Raw genomic sequence first — 12,369 nt, forward strand, 5'->3', positions numbered from 1 at the left:
GGTTGCTCTTTTCAAATGTACAATTTACAATAATATTATGCCATACTGTATGTCTACTGCTGGACATAGATAGGTGTCTTGTAGGGACTTCTACACTCCACGGCCCTACGCCTCCTGAATTGATGTCGTCCTTCCACCAAGAAGATGTCATCAGATCGCATCTGGTGCGAGGTCGAGATACTAGCACCTTGGGACCCCAACTTCTATGGATTTTTCGAACTATGCGTTCTGTCCATTGCCACAACCGGTGACTCTCCGGTAGATAAACTCCAAAGCTCTCTCCACTCCGCTCACAATTCTTATCTGTCTGTCTGTCTGTCCGTCCGTCCGTCCGTCCGTCCGTCCGTCCGTCCGTCCATGCGTCCGTCCGTCCGTCCGTCTGTCTGTTTGTCTGTCTGTCCTTCGTGTAATATGTCAAGAAACCTATAGAGTACTTCCCGTTCGCCTAGAATCATGAAATTTGGCAGGTAGGTAGGTCTTATAGTACAAATACAGGAATAAATCTGAAAAGCGCGAATTGGTATCATGTAAAAAAAAAAATGTGTTTCAATTTTCAGTAAGATAACTATACCAAGTGGGGTATCATATGAAAGGGCTTTACCTGCACATTCTAAGACACATTTTTATTTATTTTTATGCATAATAGTATTTGATTTATCGTGCAAAATGTTGGAAAAATACCCGAGTACGGAACCCTCAGTGTGCGTGTCTGACTCGCTCTTGGTCGGTTTTTTATTTTTATTAGCTTTAATTATCTATTTAAATTTTCATAATTTTGATAGGTAGGTAATTAAAGCTATAGTAAACACAGTTACACAAACTTGTCTGGTAACTAGATTTGGCTATAATTGATTACAAATCTCTTCTCAATATTATGTTACCACAGGCCCTTGGGATATAAGCTTGGTACTCTCGATCATTGAGAGCCACTGAGCTTGGTACATATAATTTTATAGCACTATTTGTATGAAAAACAACGATAAATGGATTAACCTGTTTTCTAACACTTTAAATTGTTTATAAAATTTCCATAACCTGACAATAATGTCGATCGTGTGAAAAACAAAACAAAATCTAAAAATTCAAGTTGCGGTCAAACATGTAAAATAGTAAAATCGGATTTTGTCTAATAAATTTAAGCAAACTTATTCCACTGACCTAAAACTTATTTGATTAAATTCCAAAATCTTTTGAGTCATAAAACAAAATTCCTGGAAAACTGTTCAAGAAACCTGTTTAAAGTTTCAAATTTCTATACCTTTAGTAGTTGCTAAATGAAATGGCTTTGATACACGGACAAAAAAAGGGACTGGAAGGAGGCCTCCTAGTTATAGTCCTATTAGAGAACCCCAAATAGTGTTTTGAGAGAAAATTACCTGAAATCTGCGGTCTGCCTAATAGCTGAGATTACTTAGTTATTACAAGTACCTAATTACTCATCTCTGGTTATCTGGTCTGGTGGTCTCTGGTAAGAATATGTATAATTATGTATACTTATAGTAAAAAAAATGGAAGCTTTAACAACTAAAGTGAAGGAAATTTACTTTAGTAGGAACGTTAGAAAAGTGAGAAAATTAGAAAAATGCAGCCGTAAATGGATATTCTACAAAAGGTCTAGATTCAAGAATTAACGTTATCCTCACGGATAATAAAAATTAAAAAAGATTGCGAAACGATCCTATGAGGTCAGAATCAAATAGGCTCCCTGCAGGCCATATATAAGCCGTGAGATGGATACGTTGGCATAATTTGTGAGATTAACAGACTAACCACTTGTGTTTGTAAATATGTACAAGTTTACGGTAAGTAAATACCAATAAAGCTTTAATTTTCATGGTTCCGTACCCAAAAGGTCCCAACGGGACCCTATTACTAAACCTCCGTTGTCCGTCCGTTATCTCTTGAACAGTAATAGGGAGCGATTTAAAATTTTCACTCAGTGTGTATTTTTATTGCCGCTAAAACAACAAATAATAAAAATTCCAAAATGACTGCCATGCAAATTAAAAAGTACATAATTGTACATAAAAAGAACGCAACCCTAAAAAACAAGGTCTGAGATAGCTGGAATTTATTAGATACGAGGACCGCAGTATGAATACTTCCTAATTCTAGCAGGGCAAAATAATTACCTCAAGATCGCGACGTTTTAACTTATAAATAAGTTAGATTTTATGTTCTCATCTAACCTATTTTCTCCCCCTTTCGTGGGGAAATCCTGATGGATACCACCGCGCCCGGGGAGGCACGAAGGTTATGTTGGACTCTTACCGACTAAAACCCCAAACAGCGCCCTGGTGGCTGGGCTACGGGGCCAAACACGTTCGCGCAGCCCAGCCACCGGCGCCTGTTGAGTACCCTCCTCAGGGGACCAATATAGTCCCTACACCCCGTCTGAAACGCTCCTAAATCTAACCTAATTTTAGATTTTGTCAAATACATAGATATATATTAAAATAATCTAAATCTACAAAATTAAGTGATCATTTACTTTTGGTCTAGGAATACTTTTTGAAGTGTAGTCATAAATAAAACAGCTAGTAAACCATGGTACTATTATAATTTTCGACTAGATGTTTTAGGAGACGTTTCGCTTTTTTTGGCAAGAAAGCTTAGGGTGTCGAAGTATTTTTTGGTGGTTTTCATACCTATTTGCTCCCATGTTAAATTTGATTTTCCTTCTTTCAGATTGTCGTACTAGCTTTAGTCGCCGTGGCGGCGGCAGCGCCAGGTACGTGGAATCTACGATATTTTTTTTTATTCAAAAACTAATTTAGCCCTAGACTGCAATCTCACCTGGTGGTAAGTGACAATGATGATGTAGTCTATTATGAAAGAGGAACGCTAAATCGCTTGGCGGCACGACTTTGCCGGAAGGGTGGTATCTAGCCACGGCCGAAGCCTCGCACCAGACCAAACCAGAGATTTAGAAATTGTAAAATTCTAAATTCCTGCCGGGAATCGAACCTATCACTAATCAGACCACAGCGCTTACTAATGCACCAGGGAGGCCGTCAAAACTAAAGATAAGATAACTGGCGCTATCGAGCAGTCCGTAACGGAACCACGCGGAACTATCAACATTATTGCCTCGTGAAGTCTTACTTGTCACAGAATTTGAAATGTTTATAGAAATGGTAAAAGAGCCTTGGCTCGCCGTTACATGTTTTATGACAGACGCGGCCGATTTACATTTAAAATTATTGTAACAAACAGCCTTTTGCATTGGCATTTCGCATGCTAGAGATGAATGTGGCAAGAGTACCTAATAATAATTATCATTAAACATGTAAATTGTATAAGTATTATGGATCTTACACCTAAAGATTTTTGTAGGTGTTATTAGTTAAAAACGCCGCGCTGAGATTTAACAGTTTTATATACCTTGTTATTTTAATTACAATATTATCACTGGATTCCGACACTATAACTTATTTTTTTTTCTTTTCAAAGGATATGGCGGTGGTAGCCAAGGTGGACACGGTAAGTAGATAGATATATCTAATATCATATTAAATAGTATAATTGAGTATGTATCGATAGTTAACGACTCAGTTTCGGTACGAACACATTCTGATTATGGATGATTTTAAGAGGGGTCTCTCCGTCACTCGCTTCATACAAACGTAGTTCCAATTTCGTTTGAATATTAAGCAACCAAAGTCCATGAAATTTTGCAGACATATTCTAGAAACTAATATCTATGTCTGTGGTTTTCCAGATTTCTGTTAAAATATTCGGTTTCAAAGTTACGCGGTCTTAAAAATTTACATACAAATCTTTGAGCCCCTGTAATTTTAAAACTACATATTTTTAGAAAAATCTAAAACACCTCCTTTGTCACCCGATCAGGCTATTAATTTTAAACTTATTTTTTTAACAGGACAAGGCGGCCAGCGTGGATCTGGCGGCCAAGGCGGCCATGGTGGATCCCACCACGGCCATCAACAAGGTGGATTCGGCAACCAAGATGAAGACGGTCAACAACAGGGTGGATTCGGCAACCAAGATGAAGACGGCCAACAACAGGGTGGTTTCGGCAACCAAGATGACGAAGGCCAACAACAGGGAGGATTCGGCAGCCGAGGTGAAGACGGCCAACAACAAGGCGGATTCCGCGGACAAGAAAACTCCGATGACGATTCGAGGAGAAAATGAAAAGATTTTATAGATATAGAACAATTCTGTACCTTATTGATTGTGATATGTGAAATGTAAGAATTAAATTGTGCAATATTATAGAAAGAAAAATGATAAGAGAATAAATGAGACGTGTATCCTAAGATGAGATGGAGTAATTACTGTAACAGCTGTTAAAGCTACCTTTAGCAAAAACTAGCAATCGGTCCCTACGTACCTACTCTATACCAAGTTTTCAAACCATAAGAGTTCCCACGTGATTCTTAAAAAAAAAAGCTAAATCCTCGTGGATGAAGTGGCGGGAAATTAGGCACAGAGATAGCTAGTATTCTGAAGACGGACAAAGGATTATTTATATCCCGGAAAATCAAAAATTCCCGTGGGATTTACGAAACCTAAATCCACACGGGTGAAATCGTAGACATCATCTAGTAGCAAATAATTACGAAACAAGTAGGTAAACCGAATATTTCATTTCAAAATAAAAACAATAAGGCTAGTGATGGCATAGCAAGCGTACTAGTTTAAACTAGTACTTACCTACTTTTTACATATTTTTACGCATTTTTGGGGTCCATATAAGCATATTTTTTGGACCGGCATTGCTCCATAATGCAACCGAATTTCAGGTCAGATTTTACATAATTCGTAAGTAAATATATAGCTAGTACCTACAAGGCATTTTCATTATCGTTTTTGTTTTTGCATAATATTCTTTGAAAGGGCATAACTCCAACACGCAACCGAACATAATCCAGTCTTTACATAATTTGCGTGAGTACAACTACCCAGTAAGTACTTATTTTTTATATCGTATTTTTAGGGTTCCGTGCCTCAAAAGAAAAAACGGAACTCTTATTCATAGGATCACTTTGTTGTCTGTCTGTCTGTCCGTCCGTCTGTCGTGTCTGTCAAGAAAACCTATAGCGTACTTCCCGTTGACCTAGAATTTTGAAATTTGGCAGGTAGGGGTAGCTCTTATAGCACAAGGAATAAATCTTAAAACCCTGAATACTCGTACCTACATAACGCAATCACTCAGTGCAGGCAGACTGTATTTGGCTTCAGAAAGTTGGCCTTTATCCTAAGAACCCAACCCCATATCCTGATCATTCCCCTCCACAAAAGCTTCTTGATTTTCACTGTTACAAATTGCAATATTATAATTACTACACCTCAGCCAAATAGAAGGGAAGCTGCAAGTATTCAACATGATATTCGCGTGGGTTTGGTCATTTAAATATCCTGTGGGAAATCTTTGATAGAGATTTTCCGAGATAGAGAATAATATGGATACTGGATAGGTACCTACTACTCCTATTACTAGTATTCTCGTAATGTCTACTGAAATAAAATACTTATCATATATTTATCCAAGTCAACATCATGATCAATCCATCGCCAGCCCACTACTAAGCACACATCATGAGAAGGGTTTAGGTTACAGTCCGCCACGCTGGTCAACTGTGGTTTGGCGGACTAAGTTCCTGCTGAAAACCTGCTGCGGATATGCAAGGGGCAGATCAACAAATTCCTGAAAAGCCGACAACACAGCTGTGGCGATTCCTCTGCAATGCTGCAAATGCTCAATGCAATAATCAGGTGGCTCGCCTGCTTATTCAGTCGCTGTATACTTACGAGTATATATAAAAACCGTTTAGCAACAAAAGTAAACGCTTAATTAGATTAGATTTACCCCTTTGGATGGCCAAACAATTTTTTGTCCAAGGTAGCTGCCAACTCTCGGGTGCCCGGTTGACTCGATAACCCTTTCCTCAAAAAGAGCTCGAGCCCCCCGGGCCCCACGGCCCAAAGGTCTCCATGCCAAAAAGCACAAATATGAAGCTCTCATCGAGGTTTTCATAATATTTGCGCTGGTGGCCGCTGCACCCGCCACCGAGGAGGTCGTTTGATGGGATGCAGCTAAAGTGCCTGCATACGTGTCCCACAAGCGACCTGCCCGTCTTCCAAGGAACGAGCGTCATACCATCAGGTCTCTTGCCATCGCTACGCTCCAAGCCAATAGGTTCTAGTACGAGCAAATGCTACATAAAATTATTATTATTGAGAGTTTTTCTGTGATCACAACTCGATCCCATAAAGTGAATCAGAGAAATAATTAAAAATAACTTGTAAAAAACCTTTTTTAACGATTTATAATTATTTAAAGTGGTCTTCCTATACCTCCTTTTCAATCTAAAATAGTAAGCGAACATAAGATAAAAAAGTTATACTTAATTGCGAGATAACAAAAAAATCGATTAATAGATTAACCTGTTTTCTATTACTTTTATCACTGCCCACATTATGAATACGAAAGTGTGTTAGTTCGTTGGTTTGTCTTCCAACCACGCAGCAACGGAGTAAAGGATCGATGTTATTATTATTTGTAAAGGTATAATAGTTGGCCCTGAGGCAGTGACTTATTTATTTATTGATTAAACTTATTTATTGATCTTGTGGGATTTCTTTGATTTTCAGGGTTACAAAAACCCTGAAAATCAAAGATCCCACAAGAGTTTAAAAAATCTTAGTCGAAGCCGGCGAACTCGCGGGGATTACCTACTCCTACTAATATTATCATAAACCCGAAAGTTTGTATGTATGTATGGATGGATGTTTGCTACTCTTTCACGCAAAAGCTACTGGACGGATTTGGCTGATATATGGAATGGAGGTAGATTATACCCTGGATTAACACAGGCTACTTTTTACCCCGAAAAATCAATGAGTTCCCACGGTATTTTTAAAAACCTATACCACGGGAAAGAAATTCGCGGGCATCAGCTAGTTGTTTATAAAATTTGCATAACCTGAGAATATTGTCGATCGAATGAAAAACGAAACATTATCTAATAATTCAAGTTGCGGTCAAAGATTAAAATTGGTAAAAACGAATTATGTCTGATAAACTGAGGTCTAAAGCCTGTTTTACGTTGGAATAAATGCATGCGACAATCCGACATGCTGGATAGCGTGGGTTCATCTTTTTGTGGAATGCAACAAATGGAAAATTTGCAGACGGCAGTCTATTTTACACTAAAGGTGCCCACGCACTTGACTGCCACTGCCGCGTCACTGCCGCGCGGCGCGGCTGGAGAGAATATGACGGGGGGCGTGCGTGCGGGGCGCTGACGCGACGCGCAGTTCCGCTACAGTGCAGTTCGAGTGCGTGGGCACCTTAAGGCAACACTGTATCGTCCTGTAGAGTTTGGAAATAAATAATCTATCTAAGAATTTTATCGATGGTACGGTACGACAGTCTGCCACATGACGCAAAGTTTTGCTATGACGTACTATTCGTGGTACAAGGTGACACATTTTTAATAGCACCATAATTAAAAATGCAGTGTGGCATGCCGCTGTGTCGACCTGTATTGTTCTGGCGTACCACAGCCAGACATCTCAGCCAGTAAATGAAAAATCAGTTACCAATATCGACGGAACAACAACATAGGAACAAGTCAACCTAATAAAAGGTTAAAGTAAGCTCTACATTCACTAAACAAGAGCTTAAAGCAGAGGTTCATTCAGATCTACAATTATTATGTACTTCCCTTACTGCTCACTTACTTGAGAAAAGTTTGTCCAAACATGTTTTCATCGGACCCAACTCTAGAAGATATAATGAAAAATATTATATATTATTTAGTATTTTGTTCCACGCGTTACGAACTTATTTCGATTTTAGTATCGATGAAAATGGAAACCGCGCCGCGTTAAGTGTGAGACCTAAGATCACGTAATTGTGGGAAAATGGGAGCTTGTCTTGACAAAAGCTTATGTGATAAAAAACATACCTGATATTTCACAAAATGTCTGAATTCAAGAATTACGTTATCATAACGCTATGGATAATAAAAATTATTAAGAAAATAAAAACGATCCTATGAGATCAGAATCAGACAGGTATCCTACAGTCCATATAAAAGCCGTCAGATAGTTACGTTGGCATAATTTGTGAGATTAACAGACTGACCACTTGTGTTTTATAAATATGTACAAGTTCACGGTAAGCAAATAAATATACTTATAAGGCTTTATTTTTTTATAATAATAGTGAGAAGAGTCTGTGAAAATCCCGTCAAAATCGGTTCAGCCGTTCCGAAGATTAGCCCGTTCAAACAGACAGACAGAGACAAACAAAAATTTTAAAAACGTGTGATTCAGTTATGGTACCGCACCTTTAAATCACCTTAAATACCTTAAGGTTCAAAGGTGTATAGTGCCTAAGTACCTTACCGTACCTTAAGGTCCATATGTGTTTAATATGAGGTAGTTATTTCGAAATTACAGACAGACACTTCAATTTTATTTATCAGTATAGGTACAATGTATTGTATCTATGTAATTAATGCAGATAAGTACAGTACCCGCCAGAAAATATTGCACATCGAACTTTAGAAAGAGATTTCGGCTTCGTAGAGCGTTGTTATGTCACTCATGTACCGTACCTATGTGACGTTTCGTCGGTCTCAACAAAAGAGACAACGCTCTAAGATGCCGTTATCTCTTTCTTAAGTTCGATGTGCAATATTTCTCGCCGGGTACTATATGAGTGGATGATACGGTATCGACCATCCGGTAGTTTTAAGTGCTCTACCTTTTTAAACTAAGATTACCTTACCTTTTTCCTTCTTTCAGATTGTCGTACTAGCTTTAGTCGCCGTAGCAGCGGCGTCGCCAGGTATGTGGAATCTATGTTATTTTTACCCGACTGTGGCAAAGCCCAAAGGAGGGTTATGTGTTTGTTGTACCTTTGTTCATTTATTATGAATGCCTTTTTCCAATATAAACAAATATCCTAAAAATACTTCTAATTCTACAGAATTAAGCCTCATATTGTAAATGCAAAAGTGTGTTAAAGACATGGAGAGTGTCATAAGTGGCTTTTTATCCCAGAAAATCAAAGAGTTCCCACGGGATTTTAAAAACCTAAATTCACTTTTAAGTTAACATGCAAAATATTTTTATATATTTGTGACATAAAATGAAGAGCTTTTAAAAGCTATTTCTTCAAACAATAAGTATATTTTAAAATAAATATCTATGTGAAACATCTATCTAAAAACTAAAACCCGTATTTTTGATGCTGGTAACCCGTAAATCTTATATGTATATTAAACAATAAATCATGTGATATTATAATATTTCCCAAGTTTCACCTAATTGACACCAGAGGGCGTTGAGTAGTGAGACTGCTATGTCATATCTAGTAGGTATAATATCTTTGGCGCGCGAGCTTTTCAAGGCGGAAAAATAGACGCAGGTATTCTTATTTTGCTATAGGTAATGTGATAGGCGCACCTAATTATGACGTATACCTATCATTTATTATTAATTATTAAGTATCAATAGCTAGAAATCAGCAAAACATGCCGCACCGTAATTACTATTTCAAGATTTAGATAATTACTTTAATTCCGATATTATGAGTGGGTTCCGACAATGTAATCATCAATTTTTGTTCATTTAAAATTTCTTTTCATAGGATACGGCAGCGGCGGCAGCCACGGCGGAGGATTTGGTAAGTAAATAAGTATATACTTAGTAATTGTATCAATAGTTAGTTAAAGACTATAATAGTAATTTTCATTAGTCGCTAGAAAACACATTAGGATTGCGGACGATTTTAAATGCTGAGCCGATTCTTGGGAGTATATATCGATTGACAACTCATTTTTCAAAATCGGTTTATTATTTTGGGCACTACGGTGGAACACATAAATACAAACATAGATACATAATAAGTACATTACATAACATACATAGACTACTAAAACAGTGGTCAAGAAAAAACTTAATACCGGCGTCTTTTTTATATTAATAAGTTATGTGATCAAAAGAACTCCAATGAAGTTCGATCAATCTATACTAATATTATAAAGAGGAAACCTTTGTATTTTTGTATTTTTGTATGTTTGTATTGAATAGGCTCAAAAACTACTGGACCGATTTCAAAATTTCTTTTACCATTACTTAGAGGGATTCTTCCGAATCCGTATAGGCTATATTTTATCCCGGAAAATAGAAAAAATAAATGTCCACCCGTGCGAAGCCGGGGCGGGTCGCTAGTATAAGATATAATAGTATAAATAATATGAGTCGCTTATTCGAGACAACAGTTTCCTCGTTTGTGATCACAGGGAGCCCTGTAGATACCGATTTTGAAAAGAAATCGGTCCAATAAAAATAAAAAAACCAAGAAAGCAGCGTCGTTTAAAAATGTTGTGGTCCCAATATGTAGGGGTGTAGGTAACCTAATCTATCTACTGGACAATAACGACACTAAACTTGTTGTTGTTTCAACAGGACAACAAGGCCAGGGTGGATTTGGCCAAGGTGGCCAAGGTGGATTTGGCAGCCAAGGCGGCCATAGTGGATCCCACGGCCAACACGGCCAACATGGCCAACATGGTTCCCAGGGCCAGGGCGGATTTGGCGGCCAAGGTGGATTCGGCCAACAGCATGGCGGATTTGGCGGACAAGGTGGCCAACATCAGGGCGGACACAGCGGCCAATCTGGATTCGGCCATCATCAGAGCGGACATAGCGGCCAAGGTGGATACGGCCATGAATATGACAGCGACGAACATTAAGTAGATTTTATACTGAAGAATAGTTGTTTGTGATTTGCGAGATGTAAGAATTGTGCAATAACAGTTGAATTATGTACCTACTGAAAAATATTAAGAAAATAAATGAGAAGAATTTCCTAAAATGGCATGGAGTATTTGTCACTGTTACACATGATACATACCTTTACTAGACGGTGCCAACGACTTCGTCCATGTGTATTTTGGTTTTTTAAATCCCGGAGGAACTTTTTGGTTTTCCGGTATAAAAGTAGCCTATCTCCTTCCTCGATATGAAAATTATCCCTGTATCTAACGTAAAAATCGGTAAAACGGATGGACGTGTAAAGCCAGCAGACAGACAGTCACACTTTCACATTTAATATCAATAGGTATAGAATGTAGTATGTATTAGCTATGGTTTACGAATCGCTGAGTCTAGAAACTAGAACTTGATATTACAGGTAGATTTTTAGGATTCTGATGTCAATGACCCTATTATTACCTAAGCCTGCACTGTCCGTCCGTCCTTCTGTCTGTCTGTCAGCTGGTAGTAGTAGAAAGTTGAAATTTTCACAGAATGTGTATTTTTATTGCCGCTTTATCAACGATTATAAATAAAAACAAAAAAATAAAAACTGACTTCAATAACTGGTGGTTACTGAAGTCGGTTTTCATTATTTTTTTTGAAATGTTTTTATTTTTTAGTGGCCTTACTGTATAATATGCAAAATATGCTAAGCCTGGTTAAAAACCTACTATTTTCTAAGCTATTACACTGATCGCGAGCAATTTACTATTATCTCCATCTGTTCTGTTCTGTGCTACATCTCCGAAGATATTCATCAGATCTTCACCAAACTAAAATGACACCACGTCTGAAGTATTACCTACCATACAAAAAAGAATTATCAAAATCGGTTCATATTTAGCGGAGAAATCGCGTAACAAACATACAAAAGAAATAAAAAACTACATACAGTCGAATTGAGAACCTCCTCCTTTTTTGAAGTCGGTAAAAATATCAATTTGGCCGCCACAAAAAAAGTTGTTATTTCTCGTACGTTGGTGGATACGGGACCCTTCGTGTGCAAATTCGACTCACACCCCGTTTTTTAATTTAAGGATTTTTAGAAATTTTACCTCAGGCGATCCCGGGGCAAGTCAATTTAATTTAGTCAGTTATATTTTCGTAATTTTTTATTTTTGATGACAGAGAGACGAAATTTGAAATTTTTAAACTAGTTGAAAGGAACAACACCACTCCACAGCCTAGCCGGTGTGATTTAAAGGGCCATAATGAAACTGATTTTCTAGCCAAAATATGAGGATAGATTAATCTCTATCGAGAAAGAAGTCTCAAATCCCAATAAAGCAAGTTGACCGCAATGTGAGCAAAATCAATTTATAAAAAAGGAACTTAATATTTTATCTTCTTAAAAATAAGCTAGGTATAACGAAAAACAATTCATGACATTTTTGGAAATTGTGATTATTCATCAAAGTTATTCATGTACCTATCGAGTAGGTTACTTCACAAGAAGACTGGTCGGAGCCCGCAGCAGAAATGGCTGAAACGGGGAAGGGGCGCAAGTAAGCTTCTTTTATCGTAGGTACACTTTTGTTGCTTTTACCATAGAGACGCTGGGGCCAT

General features: G+C 37.8%; 2 protein-coding genes across 2 annotated transcripts; both read left to right on the top strand.

Moving 5' to 3' along the window:
• The first annotated feature begins 2,683 nt into the window (after positions 1 to 2,683).
• On the top strand, positions 2,684 to 4,184 carry LOC123875517. The gene is made up of 3 exons (XM_045921388.1): positions 2,684 to 2,731; positions 3,454 to 3,483; positions 3,884 to 4,184. The coding sequence occupies exons 2-3, from the start codon at positions 3,457 to 3,459 to the stop codon at positions 4,169 to 4,171; spliced, it is 315 nt and encodes a 104-aa protein (XP_045777344.1). The 5' UTR covers positions 2,684 to 2,731; positions 3,454 to 3,456; the 3' UTR covers positions 4,172 to 4,184.
• A 3,933-nt stretch (positions 4,185 to 8,117) lies between these two features.
• On the top strand, positions 8,118 to 10,739 carry LOC123875836 (glycine-rich cell wall structural protein-like). The gene is made up of 4 exons (XM_045921883.1): positions 8,118 to 8,152; positions 8,785 to 8,827; positions 9,632 to 9,667; positions 10,453 to 10,739. The coding sequence occupies exons 1-4, from the start codon at positions 8,138 to 8,140 to the stop codon at positions 10,737 to 10,739; spliced, it is 381 nt and encodes a 126-aa protein (XP_045777839.1). The 5' UTR covers positions 8,118 to 8,137.
• Positions 10,740 to 12,369: the final 1,630 nt, after the last annotated feature.

Source organism: Maniola jurtina, chromosome 20 (genome assembly GCF_905333055.1).
Source record: "Maniola jurtina chromosome 20, ilManJurt1.1, whole genome shotgun sequence".
In the NCBI taxonomy this organism is placed as follows: domain Eukaryota; kingdom Metazoa; phylum Arthropoda; class Insecta; order Lepidoptera; family Nymphalidae; genus Maniola; species Maniola jurtina.

Coding starts and splice junctions, on each gene's coding strand:
- LOC123875517 (XM_045921388.1), top strand. CDS start 3,457: ATGGCGGTGGTAGCCAAGGTGGACACG. Junction 3,484..3,883: donor TGGTAGCCAAGGTGGACACG/GTAAGTAGATAG, acceptor TTTTTTTAACAG/GACAAGGCGGCCAGCGTGGA.
- LOC123875836 (XM_045921883.1), top strand. Junction 8,828..9,631: donor CGTAGCAGCGGCGTCGCCAG/GTATGTGGAATC, acceptor TTCTTTTCATAG/GATACGGCAGCGGCGGCAGC. Junction 9,668..10,452: donor CAGCCACGGCGGAGGATTTG/GTAAGTAAATAA, acceptor TTGTTTCAACAG/GACAACAAGGCCAGGGTGGA.